We start from the raw sequence: 27437 nt of genomic DNA on the forward strand, positions 1-27437 counted from the left end.
GAAGTATGTACAATAGAAATAGCCTACTTGTACTTTTAATAATAAATAATATAAGATTAACAAATGCACCGTTGTTGTAAATTAATATTTATCAAATAATATTAATGTGTTTTCATAGTCTTTTTTTATTGTATAAAAATATAAACTGGATGGAACCAAATTTCATTTTGAAGGAATGTATTTAACATATAAAATAAAAATGTTGCGCATGCAAATTACTTGAGAACTTGTAAGAGAAAGGGTAAGTGCATATAACTCGAGACCGTAATTTAATATTGCAATATTCGTTTTGCACATTCAAAGCACTTCTGGAAAAGGAAGTTATCGATGGTTACTATATTCAAGGTCAGCAAAAATAAATTAAGTTTGTATGTCCGAATTCAAGAATCTAATAATAAAATTATCAACATCACACATTTCAAAAATGACATCAATTCTATACAATGGAAGACCATTTATAAAATAATCTGTAATAAATACAATAAATAATAACATTAACAGTATAATACTTATTGTAGATAAATATTTAGCAGTAGAATACGATAATATCTACACTTGGAAGTAATCTCCAACGGGTGCAACATCTCCCGACACATTAGTTCCAGGAGTCACTCCATTGGTATTATTGTCATTTTGGTCTTCTTTGTCAGAGTGCTTCAGAATAGACTTGACTCTTTCATATCCGGATGCCGAACCCATTCTGTTAAAAGACCCTGATTCATTAAACATAGTGTCGTTATTCACCTTTTCATAAGGTGGTTCGTTCAAAGCCACATCGAAATATTTCACACTTTCGTAATTAGGATCTTTTGGCCCTACGGACTCGTAATTTGGGTCTGATTCACTTCCCGTGTTGTATAGTGGCTCATGGGGCATGGACTCGTAATTAGGTTCCGAGTTTGAGTTATCGTTATTGTTGGCCATCCAGTCGCTGTCTGGTATCTTCGACTTCTTGTTAATAACGGAGTAAGCGGGAATTTGAGATTTACTTTGGATGGAAGCATATGGAGGGGCTGAGTCGTGCGGTCTTAGAACTTCGTAATTGGGGTCGGAATCAGAAATGCGTCTTTCCGATCGTAATATGTGTTCATAACCGGGATCGTTACTGAGCATACTGTCGGGGCCACTAGGAACAGTTTCGTAACCGGGCTCGATGCCAATATGATTCCTTCCTTCGTGTAGAGAAGACCTTTGCATTTCAGTGTGCGAATGATGTGCCATTCCCCCAGAAATATTATGTACTGTTTTTCGCTTTTGACTGTCGTGTTTTTTAATTGGCTCCTTCACAGTTTCATACCCGGGGTCAATATTTTTCTCCGACTTGTGTTTGGCAACATTCTTGTCGATGGTTTCATAACTATGGTTTTTACTTCTGACTCTGTCGATAGTCTCGTAACCGGGATCTTCTTTGTTTATGTTCTTAGGCGAGGGAGAGTTTCTATAGTTAGAATCTGGAACAGTAATACTAGTGGGGCTGGCATCGGAATATCTCTTTGTTTCACTCGATACAAACAATCTATCATCTTCATGTTGGGCACTTTTTTTACGCAATTTGACTGCGTTTCCAGTTTCTACATCGTCGTAATTTGACAAACGGGAAGAAGCTTGAGAGCGATCGTGGTGATGCTTAGATTTCTTGATAACTTTTGCATACATGTCGTCAAGATTTTTGGGTGGACTACTAGGCGGAGGTTCAGGTGGGTTAATCCTAGCTTTATGATGAACATCTTGATCAATAGCTGCGTAGATATCATTCGTCCCATCGATCGTATTATAAATAGCATCGACTTGTTTATCGGTAGACGGTTTGTCTAAAGAGAAGTTTAACTCCTTGGCGACGAGGGATCTTGCCAAATCTCCAGAGCTGAAGCGGTGCTTGTCGACGGGATAGTTGCAGCCGTAGAAGTCTGAAGAACTGACACAACTGTTGTTTCGTTGATGCTTCTCATTAAGGCTTCTGCGGAGTTTGTCAGGGTTGTTATGGAGGTCTCCTGAAACGAGAGAGCAATATTATTAGCTACAAGTTTTAAGCTAATAGAGATCATCATTCATACAAATGTATCCTGTGCTGATTTGACATTGTCGCTGTATATATTTCATCCTAGATGTGTTTGCAATAGAAATACGTACACATTTTTTTTTCATGCATACGCTTATAAAGCTTTTACATACATATGAATAATATAAGTACATAAACAACAAACAATTCAAGAAATACAGTATAAAGAAATCAAAGAAAGTACAGTATTTAGAAATACAGTACAGAAAAACATAATGAAATAGTGTTTGAAAAAATAATAATATACATAGAGTAAATTATTTTTCTTGCATACATCGTAGACTTTTGTTACCAAGAATTGGAGGTTTTTTTGTTGCTAGCAAGAAGCACGGCATCATCAGCGTACGAAAGACAATTGAGAGTTAAATCACCCATTTTTTCTCACATTCTTAAATTTTTCAGTTCTTTCACACAGTTATCGATGTATAAGTTGAACAATCATTACACATCCCTGTTTGACTCCTTTAGGAATGTCAAACCAATATGTGAATGGCCCATTAACCCTCACACATGCTGTGTTGTCCTTATATGGACGGCGTTATGCAAAAATGTGTCAAGCCACACAATCGAAACAATTAGTGTCCGAATCATGATCCAAAAGTGATATTCTTACTTTGAAAAAATAGTTTGATGAGTTTAAACTCACAAATTCTCTGTAATACCTCAATGCCCAATACACAAAAACCATGAAACTGGACTAAAAACAAAGCTGCGGCTTAACTTATTGTTGCAAATTAAGATAAATATGTGGCTAACATGATGAAAAAATATTACAAAAATGTTTTAACTCCGCATAAGACGCTTTATTTGAAAAAATTGCCACCAAGTTTTGTTTATTACAAACAGCAACTAACTTTTTTTAATTTAGGGATTCAAATTGGAAGTAAATCCCAAGGTATTTTTAACATCTGGTTTGGAACACAAAGCTTTTATTTCAATTTTATTTTTTACTAAAAATTTTTCATCACAATAAAATATATACTATTGATAATTTTACATTGATAAAAAGGCAAAAATTAAAGATTTTATTATTTTTTTTGCAAAGAATAAATGTTTAATTTTTGCATTACTGTTATTACAAAGGTAATCTAATCACACTTTTTTGTCCAATTTTTATATTGAAAGATAATACATATAAAAAAATTATCACCTTTTTTGTTCTTTGTACTTTTTATGTTTTTAAATTTGACAGCCAAGCTAAATAATTAATCCAATTTTTTTCAAATGCGCCTTATGTTTTTAAGTTATCAATTATCTCAGTTTGAGGTTGGTGTGACTAAGCACATTTTTGCATTACAACATTCATATAGTGACACAATAATTAGCCCATATCGGGTTACTGTTCACTCCATATAGTGACACAATAATTAGCCCATATCGGGTTACCGTTGCTCCATACTCCAATAAAACCTTCGATAATTTTAATAAAATAATTTATAGTTAATTAATTCAGGCTATAAAAAGTCTATCAGTTTCAGTAGTATCTTTCTGCTTTAAACTTTCTGAAGTTCTGTTTTAACACTTTCTGAAGAACACAAATCATAAAGCATCTTTGATTTTCGGGATTCCATTCTCGGTATAAGAGTCGTACAATGAAAACACTCCTACCACACACCCGAAAACCATTTTAAAGACCGTGGATCTTCCATTCGGTTTTGTCAAAAATCAAGTAGCTTTTTTTAAATTGCTATTTCAAAATACACGATTTTAGTTTGATTTAACTAACCAAACAAAAACAGTCGTAAATGAACTTTATAAAGAGCATGGAATCTGAGAGATTACGAGACAATAGCAATGCTCACCGGTGCTGGATATCCTCTGTTTAGCCGTGGCCACCTTAGTGTGGTGGACGGGACTGTCACGGCCCTTTTTGTGTGGGGCGGAGGTGGAGGGGGCAGGCTCCAGGCTGGCCGGAGGCACGGGTGGGGGCGGGGGGAGAGGGGAGTTGGCTTGCCTCTTCTCTGGCTTGGGAGAGCCCAGAGTGCCAACGGAACTACTGCAGCTGGAGTTGGAAGCTAAAATATGACAAATAATGGGGTTTTAGATATAAGGCAATTTGACTATTGAAATCCTTTAGAATCCCAAACAATTTTTATTTTTTTTAATCAAAGTTTATTATGAATTGTGATAATGGAGTTAAGAATGAAAAATATGATATAGCAGTTTTAACTGAATACTGTTTTACTTGTGTTTTAAAAATTAAACTACATGTATCTTATAGGATACATTGCCAAGAAAAAGATTTTAATAAGCCATAAAATGGCATACAGAGTTTATTTTTCATAAAAACAGATTTTTTTTTTTTAAATGCGTGACTCAAATACACTAGTAGGTAGCCATAATTTATTATTATTTTGCACTGCATATAAAAATGTTGGCCTTAAAAAAGGTTCCTGATTAGGCAGACTACAAACAATCCATAGAAATCTACTACCACAGAGTATGTCTGCACTTCTAGAAAAATAATGAATTTTAATTTGTGGAATTGAATTACCTTGCCGTGTATGTTTCGGGTGATTTTGCCTGGAAGGAGTTTCACTAGTAGGACGTCTGAAAAAAAATCAAATTATGGTATAAGTAAGGACTAATTTTGCATGCATTTTGATAAATTTTAGATTACCAATTTAAAATAATCTAGTCCAGGCCTGGGCAAACTGCAACTCGCGGGCCGCATGCGGCACGATTTACATTTTTGTGTGGCCCGTGAACAATAATTGTATTTCTGAAAAAAGTTTTTTTTTCTGCCTTTTCAGCTTAAAAAATATATGCCTATGTTTAATATTGAAGAATTTATTGACTTATAAACAAATATCTATAAAGGGAGCAGTCACAGGGGGGATTAAGGCACGAGAAAAAGATTTTACAACACTCTTAATTTGGACAAATTTGTCCTATTTAAAGATTTAGATCCAAATGTGTTGGTTATTTTTGGATCAACTTATATAAATATGTGAACAAACATTTTCAATCAACCATCACTGATGAACGGGCAATTTTAAGAATCTCAACTACAAAATTAATACAACACTCATAAATAGGGTTTAGAATTCCAACTGTCTATGCGCTCTGTAGCTGCAGGATATGTTGTAATCCGGATACTTTTTGTAAACGATTTTGAAAAAATGATCAGAAAAACCAAAATTCAATTTTTAAATAATATAAATGGGGGCTAGGCTTCGTACCCTCCATGCGCTCTGTAGCAGCAAGACATGATGTAATCTAGCTCCTATTTGTTATTGAATCAAATTATAATTTTAAACGAAGAACTAGAATCCTAACCGTCAATGCGCTATGTAGCTGCAATAGGTGTTTGGATATTGTAAAGCGCCCTTGAGGTGATTTTCACAAAAAAATCCACAATAATTAGCTGCTTCAATAGGTAAATGTTATCAACTATTAAATACCTAAATTTAGTAAATGGGGTCTAGAATTCCAACCGTCCATGCGCTTAGTAGCTGCAAGACTTGTTGTAATCTAACTTCTATTTTGATAAATTTGTTTTTTAGTTATTTTTTTAAAATACCACTGAAACTCTTAACTTCATTGTCACATAAAATAAAAAATGCAAATAGGGGCTAGATTACTTAATGTCCATGCACTCTGTAGCTGCAAGATGTGCTGTAATCTAACTCCTATATATCAGAATTGTAATATATCATAATTGGAGATGAGGAACTAGAATCCCAATCATCCATGCGCTCTGTAGCTGCAAGACGTGCTGGGATATTTATTTATTGTACAGCACCCTTGAGATGATTTTCACAAAAATGGCGCTATATAAATTATCCATATATATATAACACAGGGCCCTTGGCCTTACAGAGTTTGCGATATGTTATTATTATTTTTTTTTAAATATGTTTATACTTATTGTGGATAACTTATATAGCGCCATTTTCGTAATAAAATACCTCAAGGGCGCTTTACATGGTGATTCTATTGTTAAGTTAATTTAATTGAAGCTTTAAATTTGTAATTTAATTAAAATAATTTATTTTGTTGTCACGTGCTACGGATTTATTCAAATGTTTGTTTGTATGAATAAAATGAATGAATGAAACCTGAAATTAAAAAACTTTTGATAGATGTAAAGGAGTTCCATCCTTCTGATTAAATTGTTGGTTATTAGAAAATTACTAATATTTTAATGCTAAAAGTATTTTTTATGACAATAAATAATGTATTTTACTTGCGACCTGACCTGCCTTTTATTTTTAATACCTAATGCGATCCTTCATTCAAAAAGTTTGCCCAGGCCTGCCCAAACATGAAAAAATATTTTATTTAACAAATTAATTTAAACACTTACAATACAAGATAAATATGCAAAACGCATTAAGAGAAATTAATTGTATTTTTAAAATCAATATGGATATTGTGGAGAATGTTTTCATATTTAAGTTTAAAAAATTAATTTAAAAAATATATTTCCCTATAAAAACGTGACATGGCCTTGATAATTGTGGCGTCAAGATTCGTGACAATGTTCTATTTAAATTTAAACGATCACAAAGTTTGCTAAGTATTAGGGGCGTGGCCAATGCAGTAGACCGTTTTCGCGGGAATTCAAAATTATAAATTTAAAAATATTTTTAGGCACAAATAAGCAGATTTTTTATTTTTTTATTTGACAGTATTTTATTGACTCTTATTAATTTAAAATTGTTAAAAAAAACGTGATACTTCCCTATTCCTGACTCGATATTGGGTTACCTATTCTACAGTCAACTTAAGAAGAGACTTTTGACGTTGGCACGCTCATGAAGTTCTGTAAATATTGACAGTTTAGTGTAGGAAACAAATGCCGTACTTTATTGTTGAGTCGCCGCAATAGTGACATAACACCAGAAAAATTCACTATCGATCGACAATATCTATATTTATATTTAATTATATTGTTCGTGTTCATTTTAAGGAGTTCGCAATACGATTAATTAAAATTGATCGATGATAATTTTGACATTGAACTATTACGTATTAGGCTATTTAGTCATGAAAACCTATTTCTATTTACCCCATCTGACAGAAAATGATTTAAAATCGATATTGAAAATCGAAAGATAAAAGACTGCTACAACATTATTGTGATCTGTCAAAAGTACCTTCTTATATTGTCTAAACTGTAGTGAGGAAGGTACATAGAAAAGAAAATATTTTGTGAAATTATGATAAGACAAATATTTTTTTAATATCCTCGTTGCGCCGGTATATAGTGTAAATTACATAGTCTAAATTATAAAAAAATAAAAACACTGCTAATTACTTAATAATAAAAATTATTATATAATATATTATTCGGACCTCCTGATTCAGAGTCCGCGACACTACTTTGGGACTACAATTGGCACAATAACGACGCGCTTTTTTAGTAAGGTTTAAACTTCTCTAATTTTACCTGGAGCTTGCCTCTCCACTTTCCGCAGAGTGTGCGGCGGAGTGCTCTAGCAAGTTCTGGGCCGTGAGGGGGGAGGAGGGCCCGGGGGCCGCGTGGAGAGTGGCCTGCACCTGCCCCTGTGGCTGGATCTGGGCGTATGTCTCTGACCCGCTGGTATACACCTGATTGGATGAAGGTTCCTCAATAGCTGCGTACATCTCATCTGAGGAACCAACAATTCAATGTCAAAACTTGAGAAACCATGAACGCACAATGCCTGCCATTAAAGAAATTAATTGGTTAATATGTCATATAATATTATTGTTCTGGACACCATGCTAATAGTCCTACTTACCTATTTTTGACAATAGAAGGAATACCTTGAATCCACAAGGATAAGTAAGAACAAGTATGTTTTTTTTTATCTAGATGATTTTAGGACATTCACTTGAATTGAACTTTGATGATCATACAGAATAAATGTTTTCAGATAGCCGTATAATAAAAATATTAAAAAGTTGTGCAGCATAAAACAGTGAGTTTCCAAAATATGTAAAAGATAGTTTAGACTTAATTACCAGAATCATCAGAAACGGTCGCATAGTGCGGCTGTGTCTGCCGATTGTTAGCAATGTTGGCCCTTATAGTGCTGAGAGGCTCCCGCACACTGATGCTGGTATATCCCTCTGAAATAAAATGATCAAAAGATTGTCATAAAGTATTATTACCATTTGTACAAACTATTTCATTCAGATAAGTAATGAACCTTCGAACTAATAAATAACATGTCTTCGGGGAAATGCACAAAATCAATTGCAAAATTTTATCTGTAAATCTATTTCAATGAGGAAGTTCAGCGCTACAGAAAATTGGATACAAAAAACAACGGGTAAAAAACGGGGTAAAAACTAAAGCATTTAATCGTACAGCGAAGTTTTCCAATTATGTATGAAAAAATTAATAAAAATAAAATACTTTAAATGCCGTGACAAGCTTTTCTTAATCAACCAATGATTGCGTGTTGTGATAGATTTCTGGTTTCTGGGAAATCAACATCATCATAATTTCCCTTTCCGCATCCAGTGGTGCATAGGGTACTGCATTGGTAAACCAAATGCAGTACATTTTTATCATCTATTACATGAAGGTAAGGTGATCAGTCTCACGCTTCAGGTGCCAGTCCAGGAACAATGAAGTATTGCAGTTCAAACAACCTTTAAAATCAATGTTTCTAGTCCACCGCGCCATAAATCAAATCCAGGACCTCAAGAATGGTAGGCGAATACAATAACCACTACACAACGAGGCGGACTTATTTTAGCTCGATTTTCTCATTCAAGATTTTTACCAGAAAGCAGCCATAGAGTCCAAAACACTCCTCGAAAGCTAGTCTAGTGAAGGAAAATTTTTGGATAAAAATGTAAATAGTTTATTTTGATATCATTCTCATGTCTGCTCCCTTGTTGGAGCACATAGTGTCCACAAACAGCCTCTAGGCATAGAGTTTATTTTAGTTATGAATTATTAAAAAAAAATTGACAGTGACAAACATGAAAAGAACAATGAGGGTAAAGTAGCATTCACATGAGGACAATACAATATTGTCCTGTCCCAGCATCAGACCTATTGCCCTCATGTAAACAAAAATTTAGACAACAGGATAATGGACAGAGACATTGTCTCAGAGATAGACGGGCAGGCTATCTCCGCAAGACAATGGATTTCCCCAATCACCACGCGCAGCCGCATTGTTATTGTGTGAACACGACAGATAGCCACTTGCTCAGCGCATACGTGTCACTCCTGTGATTTTTTTCTGTCTTGATTTACAATTTTATTTTTGAAAATGTCGACAGAAAAAAATGCCTTTTAATTCGTTCTCCAACTATTCCAATAAATCTTGGTATGAAAGAAATATTTTTTGCAAACTTGTTTGTAATGCATGTACTCGCATATTCATTTTCTCATCGTTCCACGTATGAACTACGGATAAATTGTTGTATTGTCCCATTGTCTTATTATATTTGTACACGGAGTTGGGACACAACAATACTTTCCTGTCTATTGTATTGTCCTAATATGAACCCAGTTTAAGAGAGAATGTTATGAAAAGATTTACTTGCGGAGTCCACAGAGTCTCCGCTAAAGTGTTGCTGTTGGGCATTGGCGGGGGCTGCTGGGGCCGCAGGAGGTGAAGGCCCGGTTCCTGACACTACTATGGGAGGGGTCATGTAGGGCAGCTCCCGACTAGAGGGCACCTGCCCACTGATGGCCACGCTGGCTGATATCACCACCTCTGTAAATGGTCAAGTGTTATAGTAACAATTAAAAGGTTTTACCTACCATTAAAACTAATATAATGTCGCCAGCCTTATTTGAGCTGTTGAGAATCATACAGGTGAAATCCATAGACAAAATCGATGGCTTTTAAGGTTAATTGAATACAATGCAAGGAAAGGTTGCCAGTTATAAGGCGTATTAGTAACACAAAAGGGAAGTTTAAATGGCATTATCACAATATACTCGAGCTACATAACAGTAGTTACTTTAATAATAATTATTCAAATAAATATAGGTATCATCAAAATAAGTCGTACCATTACAGAAATTAACTCTCTAACTAGCTCATTTCATGGCAAAGGTTTTTTTTAAAATTATAGATTACTTTTAAAAAATATAGCCAAATTTAAAAAAATATCAAAACGATGTTATTTTTATATTTGAAAAATTCCAATTACCTTATTAAAAATGTCTTTATGTATATATCGACAGTGGAAAGGAAAAAGTACCTAAGTGACATGTAGCAGGTTTACAGAAGATTTAAGTTTTTTTTATTAACAAAAAAATCTCATAAATACCTATTATTTTGGCATGATTCCTACTCAAATGAAATAAAAATTATAATATGAGATATTTTATTAGCTAAAAAAAAATCTAATATGCTCTTCTGTAATGTTGGCAACATGTGGCTTAGGAACTTTTTCCTTTCTATAGTCGATATATGAAATATGTCCTTTTAAAATAATATATTTTAACATAGAGTGGTGAATTACAAAGCTTTTGTTAACACGTTCGCTCTTATTATTATTAAGTTGTGCCTCTCATTTAGGAAATGACGGCTACAGCCGCCAGTCCAAAAGTTGTGAAAAGACATCCATGAAACTGAAGTACATATTTATATGGTAGGAGATATTGTGTCCCTATATAAAACAATCCGCAACAGGTGTCTCAGTATGTTAGTCAAATAAGATTAAATTAAGATTGATATTCGTGTCAAAGAACATATGAGGTGTCTTCACAATAATAGTTTCTCTGAATTAGCAAATCACCTAATCAATTTAAATCATGACTTTAATAAAAAATACTGGAGTTAACATCTTACATACAAATAATAAAGGGTTAAAAGTAAATAATATGGAAATATTTCACATTAGGAAAGCTTTAAAAAATAATGTTCCTTTGATCAATAATAAAACACTTCCAATATAATCCTCTATACGATGTTCCACTGTAATGGTCACTCTATAAAACCTATTAAGCTTATCCCCTCCCTCCATCCCCTCTACTTTTTTAATTAATTCTCAAACAAGCTAATATTTTCATAATTTAATCAGTGCATGTTTGTCCTAATCAGTGCATGTGCTTACTAAAATGCATATCGTGTTGGTTTTATATTTTTGTGCAACAACTATGGTGAAGGTATATAGTGGGTTTTGCATGTTGGTTTAATTGGTGTCCTGACGAAGAGACGGGTACGTCTTGAAACCGGTAGACATAGAAAAGTCGGTAAGTGGTTATATACAAATATTTAATAACATTTAATAAGATTATCTTATCAAACTCAAGGAAAAATAAACATTCCACCGGAGAAAACTACTTTAGCCCAAAGACATTCTTTTTTTGTAGGCCCTCGTGCATACAATATGCTCTCACAAAATATATTATGCTTAGTAAAAAACAAATTTAAAATTCATGCATAAATAAATGCTAACTACCTCAGGACGGGTATTTACCATACCTAGTGAGGATAGACAGTATCTGATATGTTTGCTTATAATTTAATTGTACTACAACTAATTAACTCAATTGTACCCTTTCTCACTGTTTTGCAAACGGAACATATTGTTTTATTTACTATAATGAATGCCGATTTTGATCGACTGGACAGAACAGAAGAGAATATTTACTTTAAACGATCAACTATGGTCCAATCGGAAGTGAAATATTAAAAAATAATAACAATGTTATGATATGTGTAGATATGAGTGGATCCTATGGGAAAAGTGTCTGCGAACGTCTTAAAACACAGTTTCAAAAAACCTCATTTTATTTACATTTGAGTTTCATTAACAGTTGATAACTGCTTATTAGGCGCAATACCTTCAACAACACACCGTTTGATTTATATTAAATTTATTTTAGTATAAGAGTAGCAATTAAAACCTGGACTCGAAGGGGATTCCTCCGCTCCACCACTAAGCAGTGGAAGGGACCCATCGGCATTAGAAACAAGCACCTCATTCACTATTGCAGGTTCATCCACTCTGAAATATAAATATGTTTATTTTAGGGCAAAACGTTTCAGAAAAAAATACAAACCTAATATAATTTGTAAGGCATTTATTTATTCTTAATAATAATATTATTTTATAGTGTATTTATTTTTTCGCGTAAGTGAATATTGGTTGCCAAACGAAAGATCCTGACTATTTTGGCAAGTCCAACTTGAACTGTAAGTATTTTAGATTTAATGTTTTTTTTTTATTGAATAATTTCGCCCAATAATTTTACTGTAGCGTCAAAAGGCAAATGAAGGTCTCAGTTAATTTTTTTAAAGAGATTTTTAAAATATCACAAAATAAAGTTAAGTTTTGTTTTTCTTTTATCTGCACCAAAGGGCACTTATCGATATACTTACTGGAGATGATCTGGATTATTTACAATGAGCATCAGAAGCGTAAAAATGATGTAGCAAAAAGTATTTTACCGTCATGTCGCAAGTGGAATCATTTAAAAACTACAAAACTTTAAAATAGCATAGCGCTGATACGATACAAAAAAATATATTAAAAAAATATTGTTTTAGTTTGGTTCAAACATGTGAAACAATTTAAATATAACAACAGAGATGGGGGACATTTTAGAGAAGGACAGATGGAAGTCTAGGCATTTACAGTGCTTATGACTTGTTATTGGCTGGTTTAAGATCTTTATTTAATCATGTTGTTTACAAATATTTGGACACTCAAAATATTTTTAGTAACATGATGTAAATTTATATAATATCTTACATACTTATAAATAGTGAATGTTTTAAAATAATATTATGAATATGGATTTATTTCAAGCTTATAACTGTCATAAAGGTATTGAAATAAACAAAAAAATAGTGAACACATAAATTATTTCAGCAATTACCCTTTAATCCAAATCTAATATAATGATAATGATGAAAGATAGTAGTATCAATAAATAATGATGTATATATCATCAATAAATCGATATTAGTGATAAGAAAGTAAAGGGAAGTATTATAAATAAAAGATAAAAATAATGATTGCCTTTTCGCACTTTTGGTCTCCCGTTAGATCCAGAAATACTGACATTCACCTCAGGTGAACAGCGAGATCTTAAAGAAAATAAGATACTTTGCAGCGCGATCAAAGATCACCAATGTGGTCCACAGGATTGTTAACCAGAAAAGGAGCTGGGGTGGTCACATAGCTAGAACCATAAAGGCCCAGAAGAGGTAGAAGAAGTGTCGGCAGGCCTCAGGCAAGGTGGTGTGATGACGAAAGACGGGTGGCAGGAAGTGATCGGATGCGGTCGGCTCAGGTTAGGAAACGTGGATATCTAAGGGGGAGCCTCTGTTTACCAGTGGAAAAGAGATGGCCGATGATGATGATGCTGAAATTTCTGTCGAAGTAGGAACTATAGTACCAGAGAAGAGTTGTCAAGTGGCAGGAAGAAAATAATAATATCATTTTTGTTCTTGATTTTAATACTACCTATAATTATTTGACAAAATAAGCCGATGTTTCCATGAAAGTTTTGAAGTTTTTCTTTACTTGTTTTTGTGGCCCACGTAAACTTGAACCTTTAATATTTGGCCCATGTTAGTCTTTGAGTTTGACACGCTTCCTGTACAGTCCTCCTCAGGTTATCTTAGTGAGAAGGACTCTTAAATCAATTATGTATGTAATGTTTTCATAAAGTAAATAAGAATTCTGTCATCGTAGAAATAAATACCTTAGGCTACCATCTTGTAATCTGGCGTATGCATGTTCATAGGGATGATCTGATCGGCTGGCAGCTACAGGAGAATTGTGTTCAGAAACCCCTGAAAGGCAAATTATTATGTTAGTAACAACTCATAGATGTGCAATTGCAGTTTTTATTTACTACAAACGAGGACTGTGTCTAATTACTCATTAATTTTGCTTTAGTATTTTGGATGGATCCACTAAAAAACCTTTAATAAACAATTTAATCCGCCATCACTTTTTGTGCAACGCAAAAAAAACGTTTGTGTAATCCTGAAGGTGTTTTTGACTCGATGGATGCTCTCGGGTAAAAGTCTTGAAAAAGGAAATCAAGTCGGAGAAACACACGCCTCATAGAGCAATAGCTGAGGTTTTGGGTTCGATTGTCGGTAAGGTTGACATGAAATGTTTGTTTTCTACTGAAATAATTAATTGGGCATGGACAGGCACCTGCAGCATAAGACTGATCATCTAACCTTCCTGCAACAGATTAACAAAATACGCTGAATTTAATTTTAAAATGCAGTGCCTTATGCACCACTGAGCGTGAATAAAAGTTTAAAGATCAAGAAGAAAAATACAAATATACGAGGTGTGCTAAGAAAATAACGGGAATTTTAAAATTTCACAGGTTTGGAGAGTCCGATTCTCAAAATTATTTTGGTATACATGTCCCTGAAGTATGCTAAAATTTTCAGCTATATTCATTTTTTACTTTGTCTGTGGCAGCCACTAAGGTTAGGTGCGTTTTTATGGGCTTGGCGATTTTCGTTTGTTAAAAAAATCAAAGAGTTTGTACAAAATTTAGTGTAAAAAATGAAATAAAGTGTGTGACATGTTAACAAAGGTCTATGGTGAGTCTGCTATGAGTGAAACAAGAGTTTACGAGTGGTATAAGCGTTTCCAAGATGGCCGTGAAGACGTTGAAGATGACGAACGGCCCGGACGCCCCAGCACATCAACAACCGGTGAAATGAAATGGTTATGAACGATCGCCAAATGACAATCAGAGAAGTCGCTGATGATGTTGGCATATCGATTGGCTCATGCCGTGAAATTTTTTCGAATGTTTTGGGTATGAAATATGTGGCAGTAAAATTTTATGATAGACTGAATTTTTTTTGTATTATTGTTTTTTGGACACATAATAATTAGGTGCCCCATTTTTCTGTATAAAAATTCCAATTTAAATAATCAAAAATAGTATTTTATACTCATGATCATTACATGAATTTGTTTTGAGGATTCTAGATGGAATTCCATAGGAATTAAATCATAATCTTTTATAATTGATTTGCTTATACACATGCCGTATTTATATTATTTTTACACACAATTATTACATTTTCAACATTAAAATATGATAACATTTTAATCTTAATTGTTTTTTTTTTAATCTGTGTAATCTCCTAATAAATTAATCAGACAGGAAATGAGTGACAAAATAATGATGATGTCTCTGGGTAATTTTTTTTAAATTACACCAAATAATATTAAGATTAGAATAAAAAAAATATTTGAATGGCATGGGAAACATGCAAAAAAAATTTTTTTAACACTGTACAGTCCTCCTTTTAACAGGTTTACCTTGTGAGGAGGACTCTTAAATTACTTTTGTACTACTTTAACTCTTGTTTATAACTGTTATCTGAGAAGTGATTATAGTCCTAAAAATATAGCTTAATTAGAATGACAGTTGTCAGCAAAAGTGACGACATAACTTTGTAGTAACGTCTAAGGTGTGATTTATATTGACACACGAAAAATCATTCGTATCGGGCATGTTAATGAATTTTTTTAGTAAAATGCTCGACATATAAATCAACATAAATGTATAAAATAAGCTTTAAAACAAAAAAAAAAAACAAAAATAAACCTAATTATTAATGACGTCCTTGCAAGGTTACATCATTTTGCAAAAATGTTAGAGATGGGACAAATATGGAAATTGATCGAAGAAAAAAATAATTTATTTGCTGTTGTTCATGAAAAAAGTTTAAATGTCTTAATTTTGGTGAATAATTGTCTTAAACGCACTCTAATAGGCTTGTTTTAGCGTTTTTATATTAATTTTCGGAAACAGTTTCATGTTTGCATGAAAAAACTGATAAAATCGATTTGATCAGTGATCAGTAATTTCCCATCACTAGTGACATTAGTTTGACAGCTGTCATTTTAATCAAGCTATATTTTAAGGACTAGTACACGATAACACGGTGTAACCAGACTATCTACTGCACCCCAGTTTTTGCTAGTTTCAATATATCTCTCTCTTACTTATAGCTCTGTTTCACTTTGTCAGAACCAATCAATGACCATCTCGCCCCTCCCTAATTATGTCTCCCCCGCCGACTTTTAGGAGGGGTGCTGGACCAACGACAGGCAGCATGTGACTTGAGCCGATTTAACGGTAACAGATTTCAATACGAGGAACATTACACCTGAACAGCCAAACCTTCTCGTCACCCAGTGAGCTGCGAGGTCTGATAAAGCGCTTCCCCTGTGCGGAACACTTTATTAGCCTCCACCTTATATGGTGAACCGAGTATATAACAACCCGGTCATAGGTCTCTTACTGTAGCAAGTAAGAACCTTTTGTTTACTACCCGTTAGTACCGAGATCTACCCCCATAAAAGACAATAGAAATTCTTTGTAAGACAGTGCGTCGACCCTAATATTTATTGTATTTCATTTGTGTATAGTTTGTTAATTTTTATAACCATTTCTCAAGTGGTGTTTTTGTATCTGTATCTCAGAGGCAGATGGATGCAAATCAAAACGTCAAATGTTGAACACAAGCCCAAAGAATCCGCTTTCTCTAAGTGATTTCTAATAATTTATAACTAATCTAATTAATTTGTATTTTTAGTATTTTTTTATTTTATTTTTTTTTATTTTCTTTTATTCAGGAAACATACAGTACAGTTACAAAGTTTAATATTTTACACAATTGGACTTAATTCTAATGGACCAGTGAAGTTTCCATATTAAAAAGCAATTAAATCTAATGTTAATTATGAAAGTATAAAAAAGAGAAGGAAAAAGAAAACACAAATGAAAGTTGTTTAAAAATTTAAATTTAAGTGAAAAAAATATATTTTAAGGTTTGTAGTTTGTAGTGAGTATTTACAAATGGAAATAATATTAAAAATGAAGAAAACTTGTAAGAGTAATTAAGAATTAAGAATGGAAATAAAGAATGAAAAACATGCTCAGATGTAAAAATAAAATAAAATAGTAATAACATTTTTTTTTTTAAAAAGGAAAAACATAAACACATATTTATTTTAAGGGATTCAAAGAAACGATGAGAAGAATCTTTAAGTGAAATATAAGACAGTAAATTTAAATTTCATCTTCAAAATTAATGACACATTATAGTAAGAGCAGCAATATATTGATTTTATTAACATATATAATATAAGTAATTAAAAGTAGTTTAAAAGTATAACAAGTATAAAAACATGCCAATGGCAGCAGAGAAAAAAGAAAAAATAAAGAAGGAATAACAAGTATGGCAAGTAATCATTTAAAATTTGAAAAAGCAATATAAGGAGAAGATTTTAAACCAAGAGAAGTCGATAAAATTTCATTTTAGTATCTCAATACATTAGTTCTTTCATTATAAGACTTGCATTTTTTCAAAATAAATGGACATGGTCATAAACTGGATACAAAAATCGAAATGTCATTCCATCTGTCTCCCTCTGAGGTACAGATATTTTTTAATTGAAGATAACCCCGCTACAACGGTACAAAAAAAAATGTACCATTTGATTTTGGAATTCCTTACATCGCTATTTTACTTACTGGGCCTATATAATACAAGATAGTAATAGTGAATCATTTTTTTTGCAATTTAAAGTATTTTGCTGTGGAGTCATATTTTTAAATAAAATTAAGGTACAATAAATAGTTAACAATTAAATTTCTCAAAATCCCGAATTGATTTGTATACATGAAACCTTCCACCGTTGATTTTTTTTACGTGGTACTGCGTGGAACGTAGTGTAAAAAGAGGATCTTGTGTATGTAGGTATCTGTAAAATGTCATATAAAATAAAACACATAAATCTAACACAAACAATATTAAACGATAACAGTTAATAAAATATCGTATAATTATTTATCGACTGAATCAAGGAGCACTTTTACCCAATATGCATAATCCGAATCAAAGTTGAATTTATACAAAAAATATTTTTAAAATAACAAAATATTTATTGCCTTAAGCTAATAAAATTATTATTGAAGAATTGCCTGTCTAAAGTGAAGACTGTTTGAACATTTGATGATGTCACTGACAAATGGTATTTGTGAGTCATTCAATTTGAATAATGTAAACTAAACTCAAGTGGTGGCCAAGATATATAATATTTTTGTAATTAAATACATAGATTGTATGCATTGATAATCTTAGATATCGTATTGTAACTGTACAAAGAGTTTGAATTATTAGAAAACTCAACAACCATTAAACATTTATTGCTAGGTATTTCACTAAATCTATTTATTAAAAATAAACATTTCAATTAATAAATAACATTAATACATTTTTTCTTTACTGGAATATCACACTGATAGAACAATTTCAACGCTAAATACAATATCTGGAAATAATTCTGATACTTTACCCATTTAATTTTTATTTATTAAAAATATTATACGTACAATTTTTATTATGGATAACTTATATGGCGCCATTTTCGTAATATAATACTTCAAGTGATTCTATAGATAAATACATTTAATTAAAACTTTTAATTTTGTAATTTAAGTAAAACAATTTATTTTGTTATCACATGCTCTTATGACAAAGATCCAGGGACTGAAATATTACAGTGAAAATCACCCATCAATAATCACATTTCATAACAATTAATCTTTGAAAAAAAAAACAAGTAAGAGGAACACAATATTTGAAAAGAATGATAAAATTTAAAGTATATAATTAAATTTGACTAAAAGTAACATTGGATAAAAACATAACTTCTAACTCCACCACATGCCATTCCTGTGTGAGTTCCATAGAATGGAATATTTGAAATGAACGAAAAACATTTGTAGTCACGGCTGGTTAAAACCCAATTAAAAATGCAACGATTGCTTCAATAAGCTTGTTTTCGTATGTTCAAGGAAGGAGTTTTAAAAAATTTAAATGGACTTTTTTGTTTGTTTTTTTTTTCTGTAGTTACATCTAAAACAATTTTACATGAAATAAAAATCATTTTCATTAAATATACGAATCCAGTAAAAAATAAGATTTTTATTTTCCAATAAATTTCAGTATTATTTGTTAATAATGTGCAACAGTGTATCCTTCATATAATAGATTTTTTTAAAATCACATACTTGGAGATATCTATCATAAAATGTTTACATAAAAGTAGGGGAAATTTATTAAGTACCGATTATGATAAAGAAGTGCAGTATACTTACGCTGGTTGGTGCCGACTGTAGCGTAGAGTTCTGATGCCGTGTCTCCGCTGTCCTGACGGGGGACGGGGGGAGGTATCTCCGGGAGGCTGCGCTGGTTGTTCTGCGCCGAAGCCCTAATCACAGATACGTTTATTTTCCAATATTATACACAATAATCGGCTGTATCTCAATTTACCAATATAAGAAATATATTTATAGAATTAACAGAACATCAATATTTCTTTAATTCTCTGTTGATTTTTGAAAAAAAAAAGTAATTCACTAAAGAGCTTAAAACTTGTTTTTGCAATGTGCAGATCTGAAAAGAGGCCACAAGACCTGCAGAATTGATCCGGATAAGTGGTGAGAGTTTTCGATAATGATTTTGGGTTGGTTTACTCTTTGCGCTTTATTTTTTAAATTAAAAAATAATTTTTGATGAACATTTTTTATTTGCGGGTTGAATTCATTTTCTAGAGTGTATACTGAGCACTGACGAACATTTTTATGCAAGAAAAGTCAATTTTTCAAATAATGAGGGTTATTTCCTTTTTCCCAAACACGGTTGGATTCAGTGGCGTTAATTCCGTGAAATCTTCGCAGTTTAATGAATATCAGGTATCCGCCAGACAATGAACTGGTATCCGGCTGGATAGTAAAATTAGGCCGGATAGGCCGTATTACGGAATATTCGTTTAATGTCTAATTTATTTACTGATGCGGGTGAGATTCGCCAGACTGAATTATTTCACCTACATACTAGGCTACTCCTGAAAAAAAAAATCAATTTTTATACTTCTTGGACCAGTCGGTTTAATCAACAATAAACGAGGGCTGAGTTTCACCTCCCAGGGGGTTATTAAGATTAACATCTTACAACAGAGATGGAGAACATTTCAGAGAAGGAATATGGAAGTCTAGACATTTACAGGGCGCATGACCTATAATTGGTCGGCATATTTATAGAACTCAACAGAAACGGAAACGTCATTTGAGAAAGAAGTGTGGAACAATTTACAAAACTAAGTGGTAGGTTTGAGTAATGACTTTTCTGCTACATTCTCCATTTGCCCCATGGTCGAATATTCATAAGTTTTATTTACTTTAACTTTTTCAATCTTCTACAGCAAGCGAAAGGTGAAAACAAAGTGATTTAAGTTTCAATTAAGTGCTTAGAGATCCGCTTACAATATTTGGGATATACTGGGCAAATGTAATAATATTGGTAATATTGCAGAGATGGGGATATTCACGAAACATCAAAAATACTAATTAAATAACTCAGTGCTTTAATTGTCATTTGTAAAATAATCAAGTAATTTTGGAGAAGGTGAGGGTATTGTACAAATAAAGAAGAAAAAGTGAAGAGAGGTAAAACGATTTACATTAGTTGTTAGTTTAAGATCAAAAGATTGTTTTTTTTAAATGCCAATGTGAACATTAAGTAGCAGTTTATACGATGATAACTTTGGAATTAAAAGTTGCTAGAAATAATATCCAACAACAAATAACAAATCAGTAAAAAGTGTTTGTTGATGTAAGTAAATGAACCAAATTTAAAGTCACGTATCAAGGAAGGTACAGGTTAGTTATATTATTTTTGTGATGGGTACTTTGTTTTCTAACATAATCAGTGTGAACAATTTTTTTGGCGTGTGTATGGGTGCCCAACACTTTAGTAAAAAAACGGGGTTTATTTACAATAATTCTACATGTTGCGTGTTAAAAAAAATTAATTAAAAGATTTAAGCATAATTATTTTAAGCTGTTTGCTAAAAACATAAGAATAATAAACAAATAATGAGTTTATTTGAAGGCAGTAGTGGTCACTCATACTAGCAGAGACGCACACCCATCAGATTCTCATCATTATGGGACTCGAGGTTCCTCGGGGCAATTTGATTTCTTGACAAATGGTAAGAACTTTGGCACATGTACAATACTCTTATATAGGACAAAAAATATATAATATAATGCCAGAACCGTGGAAATATTGAAAAAGCTTTTACTTTTTAAGAAAATGAGGTTACTGACTGCTTTGTGAAATTGGTCGCGGAGAATTTGATAGGTTGACGATAGCCGATAGATGGCCGACACATGTTCACGTTTGAATTGTATTTTTCGTTAATTAATTGAAGTTGTTTATTATTTTTATCATGTAAAAACTTCTCAAAATATTGTTATAATTGTTTCTTGTTCATATATTGTTGTGATCGTAGAACAACAACGGATGTATGAAAAATGGAACATAGACAACAACATATTTGATCTTGAAAAGGTTTTATAAAGGCTTTATATTAGAGGTTTAAAATATATATATATATATATAACTAACACAATTATCAATTTATGTACTTTTGTAGTCATCAAGTTGTGACATAAAGTGCCAAAAAAACATTTAAACTGCTCATGTTAAGTTGACAGAAACCACATGCGTCATTGTTCTACGATAACGATGATATATATACACTACGAATTGTGTTTTAAAATAATATACTTTTGACTGTCTTAGAACAGGGTTACTTACCCTAGTTAAACAGTCTAAGTAACTTTATTTTAATGCTATAATTTCATGTGTACATAACAGGGTAAATAAATACATGCAAATTCAATTAAAGGGTTACAATAGGTATACTTGTCACAAATGAAGCAGAGGAAGTGCGGTTGTTTGTCAAGTTGATAATTAGCATGCGAATAGAAAAACAAGCAATGTAATCACCTTTTGGAGGATAGGGGGGTGGTTTGTGAGGGTGCGGGAACCTCTTCTTCAAAACGCAGCTTCACAACCCCCGCGGTGCCGACCAGTTCACTTCTACAGAGACACAACAACACGTGACGGACACAACACACAAAGCAAGCCACAACATTACATTATTTACTCTATTCAACTATTATTGTTCTAACTATGAAATAAACCCATCAGTGTTCAGAGCCGTAGTGATATATCAATAAAGCTGGACCTACCATAGGTTCAGTTGGCACAAAGAACCAGACACTTGCTTACAAGGGAGGGGAGAATAATATGCTCGTATTATTTTTTAACATTCACATTCCCGTCCCGTTGCAGTAAGTGACAGGTTGCAAGGTCCCGATAGCTCTGGCGCTGTATTTTAACGTTCCAATTAAATGGAGTAGCATTTTATATATAATAATAAATAATTCATATTTTAGAAATAATAAAATACTTGTTTATACCATAGAATTATTATGTTTATAAAATTACTTAATTATCAGCGGAGTAATTTCAAAATTACAAAAATTATAGCGATGATAAGTATAACATTTAAAAAAAAAAATTTTTGATTAGTTTGATAGTACTTTTGATAGACAAATAAAAATATTATAAAATCACTGAACTTCCTCATTATCAATAAATATAAAATTACACCTCAATACACAAAAAAACACAGTGAAAATAAACATAATATGTATTGATAGTTAACCATGATAAACAAAATGCATCATCAACCTACAGTGAAAGAATTTTCATACAAGAAAATAATATTTGAAGTCAATTTTTTAAAGTTAAAATGAATAATACAGCTAATAGAAAAAAATGTGATGCGTATCCCCAACCACTACTAAAACAATACATAAACATCATAAAACAAGATTAAAAAGTTTAGTTTTATCCGAAGACCCGTATAACAACAGAAAAAGTAAAAGATCCACCGATGTTTGTTGATATTACCATACAGTTGGTGATACTGCAAACAGCGTAACTATCAATTGATTTTTTTGGAAAGGAGCCTAAAAAGCATTCTGCTACTATATTACTTACGATTTTAATTAACCAAAAATACCACTAGTGTTTCAGAAAAACTATATTTATTTTGAGTAGAAAATAGCAATAATTTAAAACTAACGGCTCTTAGTCCCTATAATAAATTGATTGCAGTAAAACATTTTTGTAGAAAAAACAGGTAACGAGGTATTGCAGTATCGCCGATGGTATAATATACGGCTGTCTGTACCCGATGGTGTATAGGACACTGCAAAGGTACACTGAATGCAATGTATATCAATCATCATTTACATGAAGGTAAGAGTTTAACTTGAACCTATGAGCATGGCTAGATATGACAGATTACAGTAGACATAACCATAAACAAGCATAACAGTTGAACTTTTATACATCTTATGAACATATTCTTAAAGAATAAACAATATTATTTAGAAGATTTGAAACACCCTGGTAATTAATTAAATGAAAGGAATGATTTCATAATATCAACTAGTTTGTTGGCTACGCCATAAATTTCTTATAAAAGAATTTCGTAATGTCACAAAATCGCCCCTGTGTAGCGCCTGCTAACGTCACTCAAGAAAAACATACTGTTTTTATTACAGTATCTCGGTTGCGCCATTAATTTTTTTATCATATTATCATACAAAATCCCAAATCACTAATTGACATGGTAACGATGTAATAACTTATATTTCCATATAAGTTATTAATTTAAAAAATACTTGGTACACTTCCACTTATTTATTTTGACCAATTAGCGCTTTCACCCTCTAATGGGCATCTTCAGACTTGTGAATATTATACAGTGTAAGGGTAATGTATATAAAACTAAATATTATCTTTGTACATTTAAAAATAAGTTGAAAAAGATACAATACGCAATATTGCAATGGAACAGAGTGAGACAAATTATTGAAACATGTGTTGGCGGCGGTGTACTTTAAGAAAATATTCTATTATATGAAATATATTTACTGTTTTATTACAATGTACAGGGTCTAACTAAGGGGGCTAATAAGGGTGAGTTTTTAAATTCTATCTGCTGATTTATTAAAATTCTATCGTTATTATTTTTTATCCTATTTATTTCTAAAATTTTAAATCTAATTGACAGGGTGTTTAAAATCTTCAAAATAATATTGTTTATTCCTTCAATTCATAAGATGTATAAAAGTTCAACTGCATGTTTGTTTGTCTATAGTGATTTTACATGTTTATTTGATTTTTGTACATAATGTAAATTGTACATTGGCAGCCTTATTGCTAAATGACAATTTCTTCCAACCAACTAATTGAATAACAGCTTTTTTAATATAAATAAAGTTACGAAAAATATTCAGTACAAAATAAAATGAAAATCTGAAGATATACAAAAATATAAATAACTGTGGGTTAGAGATGATTCCACAGTCAAGCCGCATGGACACCATATGAGTTAGAGAAGAAAGAAGAATTGTGGGTGGGTATTAAGAAGGTGCTTTGTGAATTAGGAAGAGGTAAACCATGAACTGATGGGTTAGGACTATGAGTACAGTGAATAGAAGTGAGAAAGAGTGATAGCCTCTCCGTTGTCTAATTTTGAGCCATTTCAGTTGCCTACGATATATAATCAGAAATGTCCACTGTAATCTGTCATATTCAGTCGTGCTCATACATTCAAGTTAAACCAAGGTGAGGAGAGTAGCCTTAGGCTACAGGTTTTCAAGAACATGAACTATTTCAGTTTAAACTCTCTTTATAATCAATAGTTCATGTTGACCTTCCCAGGAGTCAAACCTGGGACTTTAAGCATGGTAGGTGAATGAGTCAGCCCCTACACTAGGCCAACATATCTCCACTCGATTTCCTTATTCAGGATCTTTGCCTAAGAACAGACATCGAGTCAGAAGCACTCATCTAGGATTTTAGTTCTATTTGACACAAAGAACTGTGGCTTTATTCTGTAACTAATTCGTTTTGTAAATTCATTTGTACCGTATGAGAGGGAACGAGAACGAAATTATATTTTGATTGGGTTAGAGCGAGACGATATGACGAACGAACGAACGAACTTACGAAACTAAATTGTGATAGAATAACCCTGGTGTGTTCTTAATCTGCTCGTGTACGGAACAGTAACGTTGAAATAGCAAGCTAGAATTTTCCACATAAAAATATTCCGATTTCGGGATTAAAAAAACATTAACTTTATCAGCATCCATTGGTAAATCTTTTACCCTTTCATTGTCATTGAGGGCCCGGTACCACTATCACTTTTAATTCGTGCCTAAGAAATTACATTATTTTTACAACTGGTTGGTATGATTATGCACATATCTGTGGCTTGGATCTAAAAGGGCCAATGTCAGATTTCATATTTTTCTTGCAAACATTTTGTAGACGGTCAATGTCAATTAAAAAATATATGATTAAATATTTTTTACATGCATACATTTTATTTATAAACGGCCAGAGGGCTCTTGCAATATTTAGTTAAGAAGTACATAAATTATTCTAGCAATTGACATAAAATAGAAGTGAAAATAAGTAAAGATGAGTAGAAATCAAAAAGAGGAGAATTGAGGGGATGGCCATTCAATGGAAAGGATAGCTAATTTTATAGCAGCAGGAGTTGTGTGGAGCGAGTCCAACAGCCATGTGGTTATGTTTTTCACTAATATTTATTATCAAATAGTCAAAGAATTCATAATAACACCACAAGATGGCTAGATAATTATTCTCCTGTAATATTACGATTTAAGACATTAGCTCTTTTAGATAGCTGCAGATATTTTGCCAATTTTTGTTAAGAAATAATCTAAATGAAGTATTTGATGATTGTGAAACCAATGTATCCAACAAGAGATTAGTAATTTTACAATGAAAAATATATTTCAATGAGAAATTTCCTATAGCACTGAACTTCCTCATTATATATCGACCCATGTTTGCAAAAACATCGTAACTGACAAAAAACTGTATATTTCCGGAGAATATTTTGTCTTCTTAATTATTAAGCAAAATACTTTGAGAACCAAATTTTGTTTCAAATATTGATTTTATTGATATCGATAAAATAGATATTCAAAACAAATTTAATATTTCTTAATAATTAAGAAACATATATATTCGCATATAAAATGTTGTTTTTGCCAGATATTTATTATTTATTTATTTACAGACTTATATTATTATTAAGTTATAATGTTTTGCGATCATGGTTTGATCATGGAAAATAAAAGTTAAATGAATGCTATTCAATCAGAAATTATCAGAATTTTTCAACTTTTGAAGATAAATAAAAAACGATGAGTGTTATCATTCAATCATAAGCTAAATTTTATTTGACTGATAAATAATCTGATAATTATAAATTTGGAAGAAAAATCTAAAACAAAAGAAATTGTAATCAAACTTTAAATCTTTAACCTTGAATCAAATTACACGAAAAAAGAGAAAAACATAATAAAAATAATAACAGACACTGAACTTTGAATCTAAACTAAGGCCAAATTGTTTGATCGTTAGTAACAGCTATAAATCAAAAGTAATAGTTTGGAAAAGTATTCCTTTATTCATACAAAATTTTTTTTTTCTTTTTAATTGTTACTATTGCTTTCGATTTTTAACTATTACTAACGATCAAACAACCCGGCCTAAGTGGGTAGCTATATACTTTTTACTTGTTGAAAGATAACCTTAAATTAACTTAATTTAAATTGGAATAATGCTCAATTTTACCGAAGTTTAACAAGTAAATACGGAAGCATTACACAAACTGCTGACAACTAGACGCCAAGTGACATGATTTGAATACAAATTGTACAAATGTGTAACTTACTTATGGGTGTCTTTGGGACATCCACAAACGCAAGCTGCTAGCACAACTACAAGGGTTATGCAAACAGCCACAGTCAGCACCGCCTCCAGCCCTCCCCACATACTGATTTCCTCCAAAGCACCCACTTTGTCAGATTTTTCACTTGCCGGGTTCAATTCTCATCCCCTACATCTTCACCCCGCAACCAAAACATTACGTTACGCCCTTAAAATGTACACACAACACTTGATGCATTATTCCCGAAAGAAAACTGAATGGAAACCCGACTCATTATGGACACTTACGCCGGGTACGTATTTATCTATCAATATAATTTATTAGTTGTAGGTGTCGATTGAATTTTAGGGTCACACCTCGTAAATTCCGGTTGACATCGTTCATTCACAAGTGTTTTACTACAATAAATACTTTCACATCGAAATTGGCGCACATTTTAACGATCACTGTAAGCGCACGCTGACCGCTATTATAAACTAATATTTAACACTGAATATGAAATTAGCATAAGACAGAAATAACTACATTTGGAACAGAATCTTTTTATTTTTGTGAAGAAAAACATATGACAAGCCTTCTCACAAAATGACGCATGACATATAGCCAATCTAGCGGCAAAATTAGGAACTAAAAGATTTTTTTTCAAAATATGAATACTTGTCATGTCATGACTCAAATACCCTACTTACCTACGTAACATTGGAATACGGGGAAAGGTAACTAATATGATTATTACAAATTACAACATTTTCATCAA

General features: G+C 32.2%; 1 protein-coding gene across 2 annotated transcripts; it reads right to left on the reverse strand.

The window, feature by feature from the left end:
• Positions 1–412: 412 nt before the first annotated feature.
• On the reverse strand, positions 413–27282 carry LOC148283507 (uncharacterized). Of its 2 annotated transcripts, XM_088243744.1 has the most exons (11): positions 26684–27281; positions 21835–21927; positions 19137–19249; positions 13683–13773; positions 11877–11977; positions 9553–9729; positions 8012–8119; positions 7455–7656; positions 4554–4609; positions 3862–4074; positions 413–1991 (listed from the first exon to the last, which is right to left on the reverse strand). In XM_088243744.1, exons 1-11 carry the CDS (start codon positions 26782–26784, stop codon positions 550–552), a joined length of 2697 nt encoding a protein of 898 aa, XP_088099870.1. In that variant the 5' UTR covers positions 26785–27281; the 3' UTR covers positions 413–549. The 2 variants fall into 2 exon arrangements, with proteins under 2 accessions (XP_088099870.1, XP_088099871.1); XM_088243745.1 differs by lacking the exon at positions 21835–21927 and having other exon boundaries at positions 26684–27282.
• Between the last annotated feature and the right edge of the window lie 155 nt (positions 27283–27437).

Source organism: Micrasema longulum, unplaced genomic scaffold (genome assembly GCF_059751315.1).
Source record: "Micrasema longulum isolate JH-2025_06_02 unplaced genomic scaffold, ASM5975131v1 h1tg000226l, whole genome shotgun sequence".
Lineage (NCBI taxonomy): Eukaryota > Metazoa > Arthropoda > Insecta > Trichoptera > Brachycentridae > Micrasema > Micrasema longulum.

What these genes read in the sequence shown, in the direction of transcription:
- LOC148283507 (XM_088243744.1), bottom strand. Translation starts at nt 26,784, where the DNA reads ATGTGGGGAGGGCTGGAGGCGGTGCTGACTGTGGCTGTTTGCATAACC. An exon ending in AGTGGAGAGGCAAGCTCCAG is followed by an intron (nt 4,610 to 7,454) that starts GTAAAATTAGAG and finishes ATTTTTTTTCAG; the next exon opens with ACGTCCTACTAGTGAAACTC. An exon ending in ACAGAGGATATCCAGCACCG is followed by an intron (nt 1,992 to 3,861) that starts GTGAGCATTGCT and finishes CTCTCGTTTCAG; the next exon opens with GAGACCTCCATAACAACCCT.